Source organism: Lynx canadensis, chromosome A2 (assembly GCF_007474595.2).
Source record: "Lynx canadensis isolate LIC74 chromosome A2, mLynCan4.pri.v2, whole genome shotgun sequence".
In the NCBI taxonomy this organism is placed as follows: domain Eukaryota; kingdom Metazoa; phylum Chordata; class Mammalia; order Carnivora; family Felidae; genus Lynx; species Lynx canadensis.
The window spans coordinates 98,758,068-98,779,761 of NC_044304.2; the positions used below are offsets into that span (position 1 = coordinate 98,758,068).

At 38.9% G+C, this 21,694-nt stretch overlaps 1 protein-coding gene across 9 annotated transcripts in view; it reads right to left on the reverse strand.

Annotated features, from left to right (window-relative positions):
- Positions 1-21,694, reverse strand: part of SLC25A13 (solute carrier family 25 member 13) — a 186,499-nt gene that overhangs the window by 90,048 nt on the left and 74,757 nt on the right. For all 9 annotated transcript variants that reach the window (XM_030307993.2, XM_030307992.1, XM_030307995.1 and 6 more), the window contains one exon: positions 3,596-3,735. In XM_030307993.2, the coding sequence (XP_030163853.1) occupies positions 3,596-3,735 (140 nt within the window). The remainder of the gene's footprint in view (positions 1-3,595; positions 3,736-21,694) is intronic.

Consider the following 21,694-nt stretch of genomic DNA (forward strand, 5'->3'; position numbering starts at 1 on the left):
CCTAACCACACCCTGAATGTCGGTTTCAGCTTTCTAGCTGGAAATCCTTCCCGAGGGTTTTTGCTGCAAGAGAGTGGCCTTGTAGGCCGTGCACACCTGCCTGCAGTTGTTCCTTCTGAGCCCCTGGGACGGATAAGCACAGAGCAACCCCTAGACTTGTGCACTGCAAGTATCCAAGAAGTTGTTATCTCTGCACCTCTTTCTTGGCCCTTTCTGTGCACAAGGCCTCTCAACAAAGCTTGCATGTTCAGCAAACATTTGCTCAGTTGGGTGGTTTATCCCAACCAAGGAAGTAATAATCACAGCACGAGAAATACTTGCATAGGACAGAGAGTTAAAGTTAATACCACTTATGAACAGGAGTTCCATCAGGCATAAAAGAATATTTCTCCAAATCGTTTTCTGAAAAATTAAGCATATTAAAATCTATTTTTCAACTGGCAAACATAAAATTAGAACTAAGAATAGAGGGATGTGGAAACATTTATAATTTTTAAAAAATACACATACACATACCCATGTATAAAACTGTACTCACATTTACACATACACACCATCACTCACGCAGTTAAGGGTAGACGACAGACCGGGAGATGAACAGCAGCCGTAAATACAATAGTGTCAATAACGGGGTAAAAGGACCGTGGTCCCCTCGTTTCTGAAATCCCTCTTAGCCAGGAACAAGACTCTAGGATAAAGAGGCTTTGAATCCCTGCTTCTTGCCAAAACACTATCATTTACATGTAAAGTAGAAGCAAGGCAAATTTTGCTCAAAAGTACCAAACTGATTCACCACTTCACTAATTTAAAACCAAAGCACAGAACACAGCATTCAGGTCATGCCCATGAGCAGCACCACGTCGGTGAGCGCACAGCCTGCCCACATAGTATGCAGACGAACACGTGAACACAGGAAGTCCTCACAGCCACATGGTGGCTTATAACACACTCACACTTGCTTAGATACAGTAAAACATTTATTAAATAAAGAAAAGAGAAACCTGACCTTGCAGACAATGGCTCTGCTCACCAGTCACAAACAGGTGTACACACATAAAGCAGAGGAAACTCACGCACGTGAGACTTGAGTTGGCTGGAACCAACCCGAATTCCCGTCTAAGACCTTCTGTGGGATTGAACAGTGTTTTCTCTACATACCACTAAGCCTCCCTGAAAACACAAACACTTCTCAGCTGTCCCTATGGCCGCTCCTCTTCCTCGTCAGGTGACAGGTAGCAGCATGCACGGTGGCAGCCCTTTCACGTCTTAAGCGGCCAAGCATCTGCTTTCACAGCCCTGGCGCCAGCCAGGGAGCTGGTGCCTATTTGTGAGCCCTGCCCTAGAGCAGAAAGGCGGGTGCATGCTTGACAAAGCAAGAGCCCAAAATATATAGGAGATTAAGCTCTCTCATATCTTTAAGAAGTTCCTGCCTAGAAAAAAGAGCCCAAAGGAAGCAAACAAAGCACTTGAAGTAGAGGTTTGAAGCTATAGCTGCATTCAGAAAAGAGTTCAAAGGAAGCAGATAAAACATCTGAGTGGGTGGGTTGGGTGGGGAGAAGGGGTGACCCTACAGTAGACATCAAAACTGGCTATTTCACTGACATTCACATAAAGTCTACCATGATACATCCATTAATTCCTTTAAATGTGGATCTAGAGTGGAACACAAAGGCAAGGCCCTAACAGATAATTATCCACCATTACCATTTGAACCTAGTGTATGTTCAGCAAGCACTTGTATTCGGGCTACAAAGTCAAAATCATCCCATGCAGGACTGTGGGATGTTTTTCCATTTACCGTTGTAAAAAGGAGTCAAATGTAAGTGAATGCCATACAAGTTGTAGCTAGAAACAATCAGTAATCCTTGAGTCATCTAATCTTTGACTCTAGCTTCTCCATATCTTGAAGAAGGCCTAGAAGCCGCTGGAGTGGCTTACAGCCGACTCAATTCAGCATAATTGATACCTGCTTAAAAGGGAAACATGATCATCCTTACTATTGCTAACATCCCATTAAGGCTAAAAGTTAATTAGGCTGTGTTCCATAAAGTCAATTTGAGGCATTTGTCTCAATAGCATTATTGTAATTATTCCTCATCAAAATGAATACCACCTCCTACTGCGCGCCAATGTCTTGTGTAAACAACAGCAAAATCCAACAACTCACATTCCATGCTCCTCCTGAGTTATTTAAGTAGGTTTGTGTTTATATAGAACTGAAAATGGGGATTCATAGACATTAACATTTAAAATAAAAATACAAAGGTATGCTTAAAATATCTTGTTTTAAGGCTGGGAAAATAAAAGCAAACAAAATAGAATGACAAATTTTATATATCATAACAATACCTTTAAAAGTCAAAAAGAGAAGTACCTATTAAAGTCCACCTATTACATATGCTGGTGCCTAGGTGTAGATACCACAAAATGCTAACTGCCTACACAATACAGCATATGGGACAGGTGTGTGTTCTTGTGCCCTCCATATCCACCCCACTCCACTTTCCAACCATTTCTCAGAAGGCTCTGGCAAAGTTGTGGGCACACAAAAGAAACAGGGGCATCAGGATACTCCCTGAGGACATTTCTAGTGAATAAAAGGTGATTTCCCTGGTAAATCTTGCCTCAAGACCCAGAATTTAAACACAGAAAAGTAATGGCCTTACATATATCTTTTAAAATTATATTTAATAAAACAGAAATAAAATTTAATTGTTAGAGAAATAAAACAAATGCATGAAGTCCGAAAGAAAGAGTGGTTTCTCATATAGCCTACAGACCACACAGATTTGACCTCTAGTGACTAAATGTTAATATTAGAATTAAAATAATTAACAAAGCATGCTTCAGGGAGAAAACTAGACTGTAACATATGTTGTTACTCTTCCATTGGCATCATCAGTGGCTCATTGATGTGAACATAATGGGGGTGGGGGTGGTAAGAGGAAGGTGTGAAGAACTAGGCCAAGGAAGGTGCACCCCAGAAATGTAAACAACTCCCAGAGTTCAACCCTGGATGAGGACAAAAGTGAACAGTGATTCTCAAACTTGGTATCTCAAACATGAAAAGCACCTGTGAAGCTTTCAATACCCCGATGCCCAGGTTCTCCCCGCCCACCTCCCCAATCAAATCTAACCTCTAGAGGTGGGGAACCTAAATAACAATAGTTTTTAAAGCTTGCCAGGCAATTTCAATATGGAGTCAGGTTGCAGACCCCATGCTTCATCTATAAAAGGCCTCAAGAGAAATAATTCTGCAGTTAGATGCTGATGGTGACATGTTCATTTCTCAAGGAAAAACAAAATATTGGTAAATAGCAGTGGAACCAATCATAAGCCAAAAATTCAAGTTCCAATTCTGCCCCCTCCTGATTTATGTAGCTTTTCAGCAAATCACTTGATTTCCTGGGGCCTCAGTGAATATTCCTTTTCAATGTGAAAGGGTTCTACCCAGTCTATACGAACCCATCTAATCCTATCGTTTCTACACACTAATAAACAAATACTTCCAAAAGAATGGTCTGGGCAGGTTAGCAGTTTTCAGGTAAACCAGGACCCCAGTTTTACTTATTTACTCTCTAAGAGCTACACTCACCAGTAAAAACTGAGTGAATTCTGCATATGTCAGGTGTCTTTTTCTTTCTCTTCCAAAATGTAGTTGCACAAATTCCGAATCCCAGTTAAATGGAATATGTTGATGAATTGTGGTCTGTCCAAAAACTTGCTTAACGTCCTCTGAAAAGAGAAAAGAAAGATTGATTAAAACAAATGAGGTTTATCCTTGTACAATCCGTTATTAAAAGGGTATTGCTCCTTTCTTCTTGTAAAAAGTAACTCAACTTTAAAACCACACAGGTGGGGCGCCTGGGTGGCGCAGTCGGTTAAGCGTCCGACTTCAGCCAGGTCACGATCTCGCGGTCTGTGAGTTCGAGCCCCGCATCAGGCTCTGGGCTGATGGCTCGGAGCCTGGAGCCTGTTTCCGATTCTGTGTCTCTCTCTCTCTGCCCCTCCCCCATTCATGCTCTGTCTCTCTCTGTCCCAAAAATAAATAAACGTTGAAAAAAAAAAAATTTTTAAAACCACACAGGTTATAAAACCATGGCAAAAATAAAAGTTGGAATCTTCATGCAGTCAAGAAATCAAAATTAACAATCCTACCCATAAAGAGAAAAAAAAAAGACACACACACACACGCTTAAAAGGCAGTAGGAAACCAAACCCAAGTAATAAGCTAAATCTAACATCATCATATCACATGTTTTGTTTCAACAAATATGATTTTCTAGACACACTGGATATAATTCAATCTTTAGTGGCAGGTAACATATACATAAACACATATAGCACTATACAAGTCTTAAACACAGTCATTTATCAAGTTATTAAAAAGTTCTTGAGGATTTAATAACATCGCTTCTCCCAATCCATGAGCATGGGGTACCTTTCCATTTGTTTGCACTGTCTTCAATTTCTTTCATCAGTGTTTTCTTATTTTCAGAGTACAGGTCTTTAACCTCCTTGGTTAAGTTTATTCCTAGGTATTTTATTCTTTTTGGTATAATTGTAAATGGGATTATTTTAATTTCTCTTTCTGCTACTTCTTTACTAATATACAGAAATGCATCAGATTTCTGTATATTGACTTTGTATCCTGTGATTTACTGAATTCGTTTATCAGTTCTAAGAGTTTTCTGGCAGAGTCTTTATGGTTTTCTACATATAGTATCAGTTTGGTAGTATTTGCTGAGGACTTCTGCATCTATGTTCACCAGAGATACTCGCCTGTGGTTTTCTTGTTTTGTAGTGGCTTTGTCTGGTTTTGGTATCAGCACAATGCTAGCCTCGTAGAATGAATTTGGAAACTTTCCTTCCTCTTTTATTTTTGGAATAGTCTGAGAAGAATAGGTAATAACTCTTCTTTAAATGTTTGGCATTATTCACCTGTAAAGCCATCCAGTCTCAGACCTTTGTTTGCTGGGAGCTTTTTGATTATTGATTCAATTTCGTTACTAGTAATTGGTCTGTCCAAATTTTCTATTTCCTTCCAGTGCAGTTTGGAAGGACATTGTTAAAATGTCTACACTACCCAGAGCAATCTACAGATTGAATGCAATCCCTATTAAAGTAGCAACAGCATGTTTCACAGAACTAGAACAAATAATCCTAAAATTTGTATGGAACCACAGAAGTCCCCAAATAGCCAAACCAATCTTGAAGAAGGAGAACAAAGCTGGAGGTATCACAGTCCAGATTTCAGGATATATTACAAAGTTGTAGTAATCAAACCAGTACAGTATTGGCACAAAAAAGAGACATATAAATCAATGGAACAGAACAGAAAACCCAGAACTAAACCCACACTTTTAGAGTCAGTTAATCTACAACAAAGGAGGCAACAAGATTACAATGGGGAAAAGAGAGTCTCTTCAACAAATGGTGTTGGGAAATCTGGACAGATACATGCAAAAAAATAAAACTAGACTACCTGCTTACACCACAGACAAAAATAAAATAAAAATGGATTAAAGACCTAAATGTGACTCACATTTATAAAATCATAAAACTCCTAGAAGAAAACATAGGCAGTAAAATATCTGTGACATAGGCCATAGCAACATTTATCTAGATATATACCCTCAGGCAAGGGAAACAAAAGAAAAAATAAACTAGTGGGACTACATCAAAATATCAAGCTTTTGTGCAGTGAAGGGAAAATCATCAACAAAACAACACGGCAACCTACTGAATGGTAGAAGATATTTGCAAATAATATATCTTGAGTTAATATTGAAAATATATAAAGAAGTTTTACAACTTGACACCAAACAACCAATCTGATTAAGAAATGGTCAGAGGAGGGGCGCCTGGGTGGTTCAGTCGGTTGAGCCGACTCTTGATTCTGGCTCAGGTTGTGATCTCATAGTCATGAGATCCATCCATCGCCTCATCAGGTTCTGCACTGGGCCTGCAGCCTGCTTAATATTCTCCCTCTCTCCCTTTCTCCCTCTGCTCCTCCCCTACACTCTCACTCTAAAAAAAATAAAAAAAGAAATGGGCAAAGGACCCAAATAGACATTTTTCCAAAGAAGACATACAGATGGCCAACAGACACATGAAAAGATGCACAATATCACTAATCATTAGGGAAAGGTAAATGCAAATCAAAACCACAATGAGCTATTTGAACACCTGTCAGAATGACTAAAATCAAAAAGACAAGAAATAAGTGCTGGCAAGGATGTGGAGAGACAGAAACCCTCACGCACTATTGGTAAGAATGCAAATTGGTATAGCCACTGTGGAAAATAGTACAGAAGTTCCTCAAAAATTAAAAATGGAAACACTGTATGATTAGGTAATTCTATTACTGGGTATTTATCCAAAGAACACAAAAACATTAATTTGAAAAGATATATGCACCCCTATGTTTACTGCAGCATTATTTACAATAGCAAAGATATGGAACCCAAGTGTCCATCCATAGATGAATGAAGAAGATATAGTATGTATGTATGTATGTATGTATGTATGTATGTGTGTATAAATAATGGAATATTACTCGGCCATAAAAATGAATGAAATCTTGTCATGTGCAATAATAAGGATAGACTTAGAGGGTATAATGTGACATAAGTCAGACAGGGAAAGACAAGTATCATATGATTTCACTCATATGTGGAATTTAAGAAACAAATGAGCAACATCCAAAAGATTAAAAAAGTAGACTCTTAAACACAAAGAACAAATTGGTGATTGCCAGAGGGAAGGTGTATGAGAGGATGAGTGAAATAAAGTGGATTAAGAGATACAAACTTCCAGTTATGAAATAAGTAAGTCATAGAGATGAAAAGTACAGCATAGGAAATACAGTCAATAAGATGGTAACAGTGCTGTGTGGTGACAGATGATGACTACATTTATCATGGTAGGGGCGCCTAGGTGACTCAGTCAGTTAAGCATCCAACTTCAGCTCAGGTCATGATCTCACAGTTGGTAAGTTCAAGTCCCACATTGGGCTCTGCACTGATAACTCAGAGCCTGGAGCCTGCTTCGGATTCTGTGCCTCCTTCTCCCTCTCTCTCCTTGTCCTTGGCTTGTGCTGTGTGTGTCTCTCTCTCAAAAAATAAATAAACTTAAAAAAAATTTAAATATCATGGTGAGCACCGAGTAACATATAGAATGGTTGAATCATTATGTGCTCCATTACCAGCTCCCAGATGTTCTGGCTATGGTAAGAACGCCAGTCCCCAGCTAGCAAGCTATCAACCTGGAAGTAGCACCAGCTTATGAGCACTGCACCAGCCATGTGGGAAGTGGAAAGGTAGTAGAAGACACGGTGCCGTATCCAAGTCTAATCCACAAGACATAACTAAACAGCAGATCCCAACACTATTCCACTTTAAGTGCTAACCTGCTACTTGTGGTAAGGAAACAGAAGCTGAAGGAGGGAGGCACTGACACAAGAGAACGAGGCTTCTTGGAAAAGACAGAACGTGAACTGGGTCCTGAAGGCTGCCAGGGATTTACTGAGATGAATCTGTGAAGGAGTTTTTCAGTGGAGGGCAAATAGCATGAAGAAGGGTTCATTTCCTCTGAAGTGAATTAAGGCTCCAATCAGAGCACTCTGGACCAAAGCCACCTGGGGTCATTGAGACGTGACAGATCCTGCTCCGGGTAGTTGCAGACACTAGCCTCACTCACCAGCATAAATGTGGATGCCACATTTATGGTGAAGGAAAGGTTGCTGTGGAAGAAGAGCTGATCCTGGGACACTGCAGAGAAAAAGACCCAGGGGTTTCTGTTTGTTCGTTGTTTTTGTTATTTTTTTTAACCATTTAGTATAATTTCTACAAAAGTTCCTCACTTACCTACCAGAGGTTTACGTACTCTGCTATCGTGAGACTGCCAAGTCGTTCTAACTGGACAAACCAGATGACTGTTTGAGGGGAAAGGAGGATTCTTGCTAAAGAGGAAAACGACCAATATTTCTACTCATTTTCAACCACTAATCAACTCTTTTAAAGAATTAAACATTAAATTTTACCACCCTGAAAACTCACACATTTTCTCCAAAAACACTGAATGGGTTCCTAAGTCCGAGAGCACTTCCTCCTGCTCTGATAAGTCATTCTGGGGCACCTGCTTTCTGAAATGCTTGGGCTCCACATTTTCCTGTAGCTTCATGAACAGAAACCTCTATGAGACCAATAATGACAATAGGGTCCTGGAATTTCCCCCCTTCACTTTGGAAGACACCTCAGGTTAATATTCTTTTTTCCTTTCAGGAAGCACAAATAGCTTTCTCATTTAACATTTTATTGTTTTAAGATTTCTCCATGCCTCGTAAGGCAATGATCAGTAAGAGTACTCCTCCTATTTTATAGCTGGAAAATCAGAAACTAATAACCAAAGTGATTTTCAAATTCTGCTCTGTCTTCTGGCTCCCATGGGAAATTTGTGAGCTTTATGATGCAAGACTCCAGGAATCAACCTGAAGGCCATCCTACCTACACCTTTACCATCCCCTCGCCTTTCCAAACCTAACTTGTATTCCTGGATGGGAAAGTGGAAACCCTAAATATCCTAGGCTTTTTGGTTACTTATTGGGCTCAGTGAACTGCATATGTAACTAGAACTCGTAACTTACCAGTTGACGGCTTTCAAATAACCATCACATGGCAGATTTATCACTAACTTAAAAGGAATGAGTTAACTAACTTAAAAGGAAGACTAGAAGATCCCTCCTAGTCTAAAACACAAGGCTTAAAATCTTACCCCCAGGTTGAGGTCAGACAGGCAAAGAAGCAAAACTGAATTAGCACTGAAATCGCAATGAAGCATCAGATTATATGTTTTGGGTATTTAAAGTCAATACTTTTCTTAGCTCAGGCACTACTCCTCCTGAAAGTAAAAACAAATTAGAATGCTTATCTCTTAAAGTATAATCATTGTTATTTCAGTCTGTGCCAAACAAACTATGTTTGGAAGGCATACAGTTCCCATAATATCACCAAATAACGGCAATATTATTGAAAGCAAGACCTCACCAAATAAGCACAAGGATCCGTTGATTTTATTTGTGGGACTCTGCTTTCCCCACAAATGTTTTCCGGCCTAAAAGTCTACTGTTGTTTTTTAAAGATTATGAAAGACAATTAGAAAACTGGCCAACTGTTTCTTCCTAATATAACTTCAAAAAAGTCAACTAATTTCTCCTAAGATAATAAATTTCCCAGGCTATAGAGTATGGTTATAGTAGAAAAAGTTGTGATTTTTAGAGCTGGGTCATAGACAATATGATTTGTGTATAGAATGTCCTAAGGAATCCACTAAAAACTATTAGAACGATTAGAACTGTTAAAAACCATACAATAATCAGTCAACAAGACATTTCTAGACACGAAAATGAAATTAAGAAAACAATTCCATTTCAATAGCCTCAAAAAGAATACAATGGTTATTGCCTGTTTAACAACAGGCAAGGCAAAACATATAATCTCAAAACTACAAACATTGTGACAGAAATTAAAGACTTAAATAAATGGAAAAATAGCCCATTTTCATAGACTGGAAGACCTATTCCCCCAAAGTGCTCAACAGATTCAGTGTAATCCATCAAATTCTAGTTGGCTTCTTTGCAGAAGTTGACAAGCTGATACTAAAATTCATGTGGAAATTCAAGGGGAGCTAGAATAGCCAAAACAACCTTGAAAAGAATAAAGTTGCATTTTAAATTTACTACATAGCTACAGTAATTAAGACTGTGTAGTACTGGCCTAAAGACAGATATACAGACCAATGGAATGGAATTGAGAGTCAAGAAATAAACACATTTTTGGTCAACTGCTTTTCAACAAGAATGACAAGACAATTCAAAATGGAAAGATCAGTCTTTTTGACAAATGTTTGTAGGACAAGTGGATATCCCAACATGCAAAAGAAAGAAGTTAGAAACCCTACCTCACACCATATACAAAAAACTAACTCAAAACAGAGCAAAAGACCTAAGTGTAAAAGCTAAAACGTGATTGCTCTTACTGCAAAACATAGGCATAAATTTCTGTGGCTTTGGGATTAAGAATGGTTTTTTAGATTATGGACACACGTAACACATGAAAATAATACATAAAGTGAATTTTGTCAAAATTTAAAACTTTTGTCCTCCAAAGGATACCACCAACAAAGTGAAAAGATAGACTACAAAATGGGAGGAAAATTTTGCATATCATGTATCCGATAAAGAAAGGACTCTGGAAGACAGAAAGAACTCTTACACCTCAATATAAAGGACAAATCATCCAATTTTAAAAGTGGGCCAAAGGATTTGAGTAGACATTTCTCCAAAGAAGACATATACACAGCCAATAAACACGAGAGATGCTCAACATCATTAGCCATCAAGGAAATGCAAACCAAAATCACAATGAGATAATCACTTTATCCCACTAATACAAGCATTGGTGAGGATATGAAGAAATCAAAACCCTCATAAATTGCTGGTGGGGATGTAAAACCATGTAGTCACTTAGCAAAACATTTTGGCAGTCTTCAAAAAGTTAAAACATAGTTACCAATCCCCTGACAATTCTACCCTAGGTATACATCCAAGAGAAATGAAAACATATGTTCACATAAAAACTGGTACACAAATGATCATGGTAGCACTATTTATAATGCCCAAAAAGCAAAAACAATCCAAATGTCCATTAACTAAAGGATGGATAACAAAATGTGGTATGTCCATAATAATGATTATTTGTCAATAAAAGGAATATAGTACTGTAACATGCTACAGCATGGATGAACATTGAAAACATATTAAGAAGCCTGTCTGTAAGGGCCACATTTTGTATGATTCCATTATGTGAAATTTCCAAGAATAAGCAAATGCTTATTAGATTAGTGGTTGCCTATGACTAGAGGGACAAGGAGAAAGCAGGAAGGGGGAGTGAGGATTGCTAAGGTATGGAGAGAGAAAAATATACTTGGGGTGATGAAAATGTTCTACAATTGTGGCGATAGTTTCACATACCTGTGAATATACTAAAAACCTCTACATGATACACTTTAAGTGGATGCATTATATTTCAATAAAGTTTTTTTTTTTTTTTTAAACCTGGGGACTGTCAGATCTGCCTCTTAACATTAAGCAAATTATTTACTCTGACCTCAATTCTCTCTGTAAAATGGGAGTAAAATATCTATCTTGGAGCACTGTTCTGGAGCTAAATGTGCCTATCACAATGTTCTAAACATAGTAGGTGACCATCAAAATGGTAAAAACTCCAAAAATCTCAAGTCTTAATGATAATAAAAATTGTTATCTGGGAATCAAATATTTACAAATAATACCAAAAAAAAAAAAAAAAGCAGGCACAGTGTGATTTGGAAATATCATATACATATTCTCAAAAAGCAGTAATTTTCCTCAAATACTAAAATCCATCCTTCTCTTAGCTCATACATTAACTTTTGAATGAAAAAGTGATCAAAATTTAGTAATTTTCTATTATGTTTTTGAAAGTATGAAATTAAGAACGATTAAGAACCTCCACTCTTTACTTTGAAGATCTTTCAGATAGTAGGACTATTTAATTGGCAAATTACTTGCACATGCCATTAAGTGGTTAGACTGAATTTGTTTTTACAAATTCTATGGACTCTTATTTCTTAACCTCCACCACACTATAATCTGAAATCATCGAGGTCTTCACTTATGCAAATTTAACTTTCTATGTTCTTGTTTCCACACAGAATAACTAAATTAATGCACTTTAATTTCCAAAAGATCCACTTTTTGAAGCTGCAAATCAAGGAAAACTGGTTTCCCATTCAAATAAAAAAGGTTCATCAAGCTACTTTATTTTAAACACTGAAGCATAATATCTCTCCCATGGATCCTAAAAATTTCATTAATACAATAACACAAAAAGGATGTTTCTATTAAACCGGAAAGAAATCCCTCTTGGAGGCAGAGGGAGAGTTGGCGAACAACCCGCACGTTCTCTCTGAACAGCTTTGCCGGGGTGCTTTTTTCTAACACGTGCTTAATCCTCAAAGAAAGTCGTGGTTTCACTCTAAGGGAAATAATATCCCACCCTGCTGATATTGTTAACAACAGCATATATGGCCATCGTATTTTAAGCAGGGAGCAAAAGACAAATTGTTGAATTCGTAAGTTAAATAACATAATGGAGTGAGTGGATGGAGACCTATCTCTACTGCCACATGCTCCAGTATCAAGGCTGCCATTTCAAACCCTTTTGACAAGTGCCTTTTTATATTAATCACAGTTAAGGGTCTGGAGAGGAAAGAAGTATTCTGGCTACAATTCACACTCGCTCAAGAAAGTTCTAGGGGGAAAATGGGTGCCATTAAAATAGAGTAAGTACACAGTAAGTACTTCACACATGCGGCCCTTCTCATTAAAACTGAGTTCTCTGTAAGCCCCCGTATACTTGCTATTATTATTATTCTGAACATGTAGGTACAGTGGTGATAAGTAGCTTTCAAAAAGTAAGCACACACGCACACTGCACACACACAGGCAAGCTCAGCTGAATACTGTACCCAAGTCATACTTTTGTGGTGCTGTATGTAAAAATGAGGGCTAATTTCCAACTCTTCCAATTCTGTACTTAGAGAGGGACAGGACTACTCTGATGAAGTCATGGGCATCCTAGAAAAAGCATCCTCCACCTCACAGAGCCAGAAAACAAAGTTGTTGTTCCTACAAAACCAGTCACTTTCCCTTCTCTTTGGGCCTGTTTCCATATTCATGAAAGAAAGCCAGAAACTACACCAGCCATTATTCCACTGCAGTGTAAATGACATATCCTTGGAGAGCTTCTTTAAAACAAATTCCCAAGCCCCACGCCCTAAGACTTTAATTCAGTAGACTCGAGATGGGAACCAGGGAGTCCACAGGTGGTAATGAACACCTCCACGCTATCACAACAAAAACCCATGATCTTATTGGTGAGAATCCTTCCTATTCTAAAATCTGATGGCTCTATGAATCCACAAGATTACTACACTGTTTAACTCATTACTGCAAATGTTGGTACACAAAAATAAAAAAAAGGTTAAAGGCTGGCAGATACCTAGCATTTGTATTAATTTTCTATCACATGCATTATCTAAAATAGACAGTGGGGCGCCTGGGTGGCTCAGTCAGTTGAGTGTCTGACTTCAGCTCAGGTCATGATCCCACGGTTTGTGAGTTCGAGCCCCGCGTCGGGCTCTGTGCTGACAGCTCAGAGCCTGGAGCCTGCTTCCGATTCTGTGTCTCCCTCTCTCTCTACCCCTCCCATGCTCATGCTCTGTCTCTCAATAATAAATAAACATTAAAAAAAATTTTTTTTTTAATTAAAGTGAGTGGTCCAACTGAGATGTTTTCAATCTATATGCTAGAAGAGTTACTTTCAGTTGGGTAAAATGAACCATTAGCAGTCTTAATAACATCAAAAGTAGGTCCATTAAAGTGATGTTGAAGGCACAGATTAGTCACTCTCCAGACGTACAAGCTTGTTTTAATCAGCTGTTGCATTAATTATTGTTAACTTTCCTCACCCCTAGAGAACACAACCGAACATTCCAACTTTTTAAAGCAGTACTCGGAATCCCTAACACATTCTCTAAATGCAAATATATCTATATTGTTTTAACAAACCAATTTCTAAGCTAGTTTCCTTAGACAGATGTAATCGAAAATAATGTTTCTTGCAAAAGCATGAACATATATCTAACCCTACTGAAATGTTCAAGAGCAGATGTACTACAAATGCACACCCACAGTGATCCCATATTAGTATAAAACTGTTTATTTCAATTAAAATGTCTAACATCCACCCCCAACACATACCTAACTGTAATTTCTCTGAGAACTTCCAATATGTTCTTGATTTTGTTTCCTTTATCAACCTATCAGAGCAAAAACTGCCTTGCAACTGTTGGAAGAAATCAGTCATTAGCAGCAAGATTACAGCAAATTTTCCAATTTAGGAAAAACTGTATTTTTATCTCTCCCTCATACTGAAAGAATAATGGTGTAATTTTCCTATTTTTAAGTGAGCAGTACAGCTTAAAATAGTCAAATTTTCCCAGTGCTCCAACTTTTAGGATTTACTGTTAGCTTTCTGTTCTCGACACCTTCTCCCCTATTCACACGTTCTCCTCTCCTCCACCTGACCCCACATGCACACGCACACCACAGGGGCAGAAGCCCCCAGTCAGCCTCTCCACACTGACAGTCTTCTAAAGAACAGCTAACCTTCAGGCAGTTGTTAACTAAGGAGTGGCTTCACAAGGTTATTGTGATTTAGTCCCCAATTGACATTCTTCCACCTTCTCAACAGGCCTTCCCCCCCACCCCTGCCCTATTTTTAAAATGGAGTGATGAAGTAGCAACAAGTACATATTGTAGCATTTGAGCACGGACGATTCTCAAATTATCCCACCACCTGGAAGTGCTCCCTGATACTACGATCTTTGAAAAATTGAACCCATTATGGTCAATCGTGCAAATCCGTATTTAGCTTTTCGTAAATAGTGGATTTTTGACCCAATGAACTGGAACAGCTTCTGAGCAGTGTCTGGGATCTCAGTCAAGACACTCTGTACCCAGGCATGCCACAATTCTTACCAGTGTGGAAAATTATTCCTTTCAAGACTCACACTGTTCTATTCAATATTCTTACTCTCTATTGGAATGTGTATAAGAAAACGGACTTGAGTCTCAGAGTTAACATAAAAACTAAAATCTACTGTACAGCAGTAAGCCTCTTTCACCAAAATAAACACACAATTTTTCTGAAACCCCCAAATCAGAATCAATATTAACAAAGACTTCCCCCAAATAATGCTCCTTTCCAACTCTTAACTATTTTTCCCCTCGCTTAACTTTTGAATATTTCATCTTCCAAGTGTCTTTACAAACATGCTAACAAATGATCTTCTTCCAGTGAGCTTAAAAAAATGTTGGGGTGAGTTCTGTCCTCTTCCATTCCTCTAGTTTTTTATATTTATTATCAAGTTTGGGTGCATACCTTCAAAAACTTATTTCATAATTTTAACTGCTCCTTTTCTGCACCCTGAGTCAAAATGACGGAAGCAGACTGTTTCTGCATATGTCGTCACATCACCCAGCCTGCCTATCCCCAGAGCATGCCAACTCCACTGTCGCCACAGCAGGTGTTATGGGACAAATCTAACCGTGAGCCCAGAAAGGCCCCTCCAGACACATCACCATCCACATCAAAGAATGAACTAGAGAAGGGCATGAGAGATCATGCCACTAGTTCTGTAGATCGTGGGTAGGTCTCACACACAAAGGAAAGGTCCTGTTCAAATGAGTTCAACAAAGTTAGATGAATTTATTGTTCTGCAGGATTTCTCAGAGCCTAATAAGCCTAAAACTGTCAAGCTTTATGACTGTCTAGTAGGAGGATCCTTTTTTCACGCAACACTTACTAACATAAACAGGAAACACCAATACTTTAAGGTACCCAAACGCACAATCTCGTTCAATAGCGAAGATTAAAGGACAAGAGGCCACTGCAGTTTCCAATAAAAGAGCAAAACTGGGCTGGTTTCTTTTGGACTCCAGGTCAACTGACAGAGCTGAAGCAGCGGGCCAGTCAAACTTCCCCAGTGCGGCACAGGGCATAGGACTATATTACAACTGAAGTTTTTAACAGCTGGAGAAGTCTTAAATAAGAAATATGTCTCCTTGTTCATCTGTCCCTCTACAAAAAGCCATTCTTATCTTTTGGCAGATCACTGACCTCTTTGAGATCTGCTAAAAGCAAATGCTCATTTGGACAAAGCATTACTGACAGCTATGGCTGTTCACGGACTCCCTGACACTTACCCAGAGCCCCCAGATTCGAGAAGTCCCGTCTTTCAAAAATTCCTGTCTTTAAAGTTCAATCAAAAATGGCAGAACTCTCCCCGCAAAAAAAAAAAAAAAAATGCAGACCCATACACACACCACTACCACATACATAATGAAAGTGGTTGCTTATGCTCATATACTAAGAATCACTTTAAAATTGCATGATAAACAGTTCATGAAATTTTGTTCACTGTAATGAAAAGATAAAGTTAAAAGAAACAGAAAAACATGCAATAGCATTATGCAAGTAAAAATTTTAGATTTCAACCTAAGGAAGTGCTGTGGTATAGAATATACTTTGGATTTTCAAGGGTCCAATTGTGATGTTTGCCAGACGAAAGTAAGATTAGGTCCTCACTACCATTTGAGCTAAGCTATTACTGTTGCCTCCTGCAGATCCAACAGCAGAAGAAATATCAAAGGATAGGAACAGTAAATTAGCAGCATTAAGAGACCAATCACTGGTGGGTGCACTAAATATGTCAGATTAACCCCCCCCCACACACACACACACTCTTTCTGAAAATTCATACTAAGGAATAGGCTTTGCTTTCCGAGCATCCTCAAATAAGAAACTAGGGGAAATGAAAGTGGAAATCACTATTCACAATGTGTCTACGCCACACCTTCAAACCCTGACCTTCACTTCTTCTACTCACATAAAGGAGTGGTCATCTGCCTGCTTTACATGGGTACTGCAAAGCCCACACAATGATCATAGGCATGTCTGCCTCTGGCTGTGCCCCACTCCAATTAATGCAAGAAAACCTACCTTTTCCAAGGATCATTTGGATCTGGTCCCTGTCCTCTGAAGGACCCTGTGGGACTCCCAACTGCCTCTCCTATTAAATAAAAACTCCTGCCCAGGAGCCTGTGATGGCACTCCATCAAATGGCACCCATAGCTCTTACGTTGCATATTTCAATCAAAGAAATATGGCCCTTTGTAGCAACGTGGATGGAACTGGAGAGGTAATGCTAAGTGAAATAAGCCATACAGAGAAAGACAGATACCATATGGTTCACTCTTATGTGGATCCTGAGAAACTTAACAGGAACCCATGGGGGAGGGGAAGGAAAAAAAAAAAAGAGGTTAGAGTGGGAGAGAGCCAAAGCATAAGAGACTGTTAAAAACTGAGAACAAAATGAGGGTTGATGGGGGGTGGGAGGGAGGGGAGGGTGGGTGATGGGTATTGAGGAGGGCAACCTTTTGGGATGAGCACTGGGTGTTGTATGGAAACCAATTTGTCAATAAATTTCATAAAAAAAAAAAAAAAAAAAAAAAAAAAAAAAAAAAAAAAAAAAAAAACAAAGGCTTCCTCTAACATCCTCCACCCGTGGACCACTTCCCTACCTCCCACCACTCCAGGACACCCCCTGTACTTAGAATTCTGGTCATGTCAAAAGATAAAGCTTCCTGGGTAGAGACTATATCAAATGCACGGCAACAAATTACGTGGACATGTGTGTCACCAGGGCAACTTTCTATATATACCAAGAACTCTAATCTGGGTACATTCTTCCTTATCATTACTTTCCACTGCAGTCATAGAAACAAACTCCTTACTAATGCATTTGCTTATTATTCTTTACTTCATGAAAAATTACCAAATCCCCCTCATGTCTGATATAGACTGAAACCACACCGATGAGTTGGCACCTACCTTCACTAAGAAGGCAGCCCGCCTCACAGAGCACAACCACCACCAGAGGGAGGCAGCAGGACATGGTCAACAACAAACACTTGGCTGTCACCAGGCTGCTACTCTGGCAACTCCATGACTGTGGACAAGTTACTTAAACTTCCCAAGGAGGAGTACCTGGGTGGCTCAGCTGGTTACACTTCGACTCGGGTCGTGATCTCACGGTTCATAGGTTTGAGCCCCACGTCGGGCTCTGTGTGGACAGCTCAGAGCCTAGAGCCTGCTTCTGTCTCCCTCACTCTCTGCGCTCCCCCACTTGTGCTCTGTCTGTCTGTCTCTCTCTCTCTCTCCAAAATAAAATTAAAAAAAAACCAAAAACAAAAAACCCAAGGCCATTTCCTCATCAGAAAAATGAGAATTATATAGCATAAACCTCCTAGGTTGTTGAGGATTAAGTAACAAATTACAGAGAAAGCACTCAGACCAGAGGCAAGTATGTAATAAGTGATCAATAAACTTAAAGATAAAAATGACAGGTACGTTCCTTCTCTAAAGAGATTATGTAACACCATATATCTTCTAGAGCAGAACAAGCTCAGCAGCTACCATTGGGTCCTCCCTCCTTTCTTTGACCCCCTTTTCCCCCACAGCCAAGTCACATACGATTGATTCTCATGAATGACCCTGGTGGGTCCAGAGGTACAAGTCCAGTCCAGGACTCCATTATCTCCTGCCTAGACTGTCACAGCACCTCCCATGTGAACATCACCTCCAGACCTCCACAGCTCCAAGATCCTGGCATCCACAGCCACATGTCACCTCAGTGTTCAGACACTGTTGCTCTAGGGCAGCTCAGATAGCATCTATCTCTCCTACCACTTAGATTGCTTTATGTTACAGATCACCATATATTTGTTTACCTTCTCCCTAAAATGTAAGCTCTCATAGGAAGATTTTTAATCTTGTCATTTCTGTATCTCCACTCTTATAGTCAGATTTGAGAGACATCCCGCTTTACTAATTCTCTTCTCTCATCCACTTAAATGCCTTCAAGCACTATTTGCTGATAACTACCAATTTTATCTCCCAAATTCCACACTCAATTTAAGTGCCTATTGACATCCTCATTGACATATCTATTAGGCATCAAACTACACATCCAAAAGTTAGCTCCTGTTCTCCTCCACCCCCAGCCTGCAGCCCTTCCCATCTTGGTTGATAACTCCACCCTTCCCACTGGCCCAAAGACTTTGGAATCATTCTTGGCTCCTCTCTTTCTTTCACAGCCACATCCAATCCATCAGAGAACTCTGTTGATTTCTCTTCAAAATACCCCTCACCTCCCTCAGGTCCAAGCCACCATGATCATTCACCTGGATTACTACAATAGCTTTCTAACTGATCCTTCTCTTTCTACTCTGTCCCTTCCATGCTCTATTCTCAAAGGAGCAGCCAAAGTGATCCTGTTAAAACATAAACCTGCTCATATCATTCCTCTGCTTAAAAAAAAAAAAAAAAAAAATCCTATGATGGTTTCCCAGTTCACTTACCATCAAGGTCCAAGCCCTAACCTAGATCGGAAGAGCCTTACTACTTCATCTGATCTGTTACTTCTCTGAGCTCTTTTCCTATGAGGCTCTCTCTGACTCACACAAGTCCTCTTTGTAGTTCCTCAAATGTGCCAACTACAGTCCAGTCTTTGAACCTGGATGACAGCCATTCTTTTAGTCTAGGACAATCTCTCCCCTTCCTCCATCCCTGTATCTATAAGATCAATTCCCCTACCTCTTTCAAATTTGTGCTCAAAAGTCACTTTCTCAGTCTTTTTTTTTAATGTTTTATTTATTTTTGAGACAGAGAGAGACAGAGTGTGAGCAGGGGAGAGGCAGAGACAGCGAGCGAGACACAGAATCCGAAGCAGGTTCCAGGCTCTGAGCTGTCAGCACAGAGCCTGATGCAGGGCTCGAACTCACAAACTGTGAGATCATGACCTGAGCCGAAGTTGGACGCTTAAACCGACTTAGCCACCCAGGTGCCCAAAAGCATTTTCTCAACAAAGACAACCAAACCATATTGTGTACAGAGGAGAACCTTCTTGGTTTCATAAATCATTGTAATCACCCAAATATCATCAGAACATACCCATTAAGTGTCTTAATCCCTAGTATTAACATCATCAACTGTATATGTTCCTGTTAATACTCTGGTGGACCGGTAAGAAACTTATGTTCCCCTAGTCCAATTGTTTTGATAAGTAAAGTTTATTGGAGATAGCCATACTCATTCATTTACACACTGTCCATGGGAACAGTCAACAGAGTTGGACTAGTTGTGACAGAGACCCTAAGGCCCACAAAGCTCTAAAATATTTACTCTCTGGTCCTTACAGAAAAAGTCTATTGTCCCTGATCTAGCATAAAAGCAATGCTCAAAAAAAAAAAAAAAAAAAAAAAAAAAAAGGAAATCCCCGTGATAATCAAAAATGTATATTTTAAAGAGGTAAGGCCTTAAATATTACAAATTGAAGTTTTTATGAATATCTCCTTATATAATGGTGTAGAGATTTATGATTAATATAATGTGACTTTATTTATTATTTCTTTACTTTGGTTAAATGACTAGACCATCAAACATACCATTTCCCTCTTCTCTTCCTATCCTGTTTGCTTGCCACCATGATTTTACTCTCGTTTGTACATCCTTCTCTCCCACTACATTAGTCAAATTTGACAGTATTAGTGATGTTCAAATTCTGAGTATTCTGAAGTTCCGTTCCATTTGTTTATCTCAATGTGTTAACATAATATAAATCGACTAATATTTATGTATTTTTTTAAAAAAACTATGCTTACTCTTCAGTTCAGAGGTAAAATATAGGTCCTGTTCCTTCCTTCTGAAAGGTTTTAGCATGGATTCCTATTGGCAACAGACCCATCTACAAATGGCAGACATCCACTAGCATCTTTAGATGATGAATCACAGATATATACTGTCCCTTTCAAAATTTGTGTCTTCGCCAACTTACATTTTCCAAATGCAGTGCAACAGGCAGACTAACATTTATTACTAAATAAGCTTTATTTAAATACTTCAAAGAAACCTTAAGCAGTCAAAAATGTATACAAATATAGATACATAAACATACTACAACATTCGATGCAACCAGCATTCAAATCTCAGCAGGATTTTTGTGAAAACTACTTTTTCTAAAATTATTTGATAATTCAAAAGGGCAAAAACAGCCATGATAATCTTAAAAAATAAAGTTGAGGATTCATCTGAAATCAAGACTATTACCAATCTGTAGTAATTAATAAAGTATAGGATGCTGCAGAAGACAATTACAGAAGAACAGAGTTCAAAGAGAGAAATGATTTATCATCACTGTAGGCACTGTAGGGCAATAAAAGAGCAATCCTTTCAATAAATGGTGCTGGGAAACTAATATCCGGGGGGAGGGGACTGGGGTCTGACCCCCACTACACGCAAAAGTAAACAAAAAACCCAAACACATTCTAGAAAGAGTAAAAATTCTGAAAGGAGAACGAAAACACTTCTGGAAGATAACATAGGAGATACTATCTTCATGACCTTGTGGTAAGCAAAGATTCTTAAACAGGATACAGAAAGCAATATCTGTACCAGAAATGTCTGATCATTTAACTACATTAAAATCAAGAATTTCTATTCCTTGGGGCTCTATTAAGTGAGTGGAAGTACAAGTCTGAGAGTGAAGTTATCTGTGAGATACACAACCTGTGAACACTCTCTACCAGACAAACACAACACCACTAAAGAGGATGCCCAAATGGCGAGGTAAATCTTTTCTAAACGTTGCACAACCAGTAATAATCCGAAAAATGCAAATTAAAGCCACATGGCGAAGTATCACTAAAATAAAAATGACTAGTAATACCAAGTGTTAGCCAAGACATAGAATAAAGAGAACTCTTACACACTGACAGTGTGAATGTAAACTAGCACAAACACTCTGGAAAACTGTTTGGCAGTATCTATGGGAGCCAAATAAACACATTTTCTATGACACAGAAATTCTACTCCTAGAAATGCTCGCCACACCCACATCCCAAAGATGTATAAAAGAATGTTCAAAGTCCATTATTTGCAGCTGCCAAAACTGGAAGTGTGAAAACGTC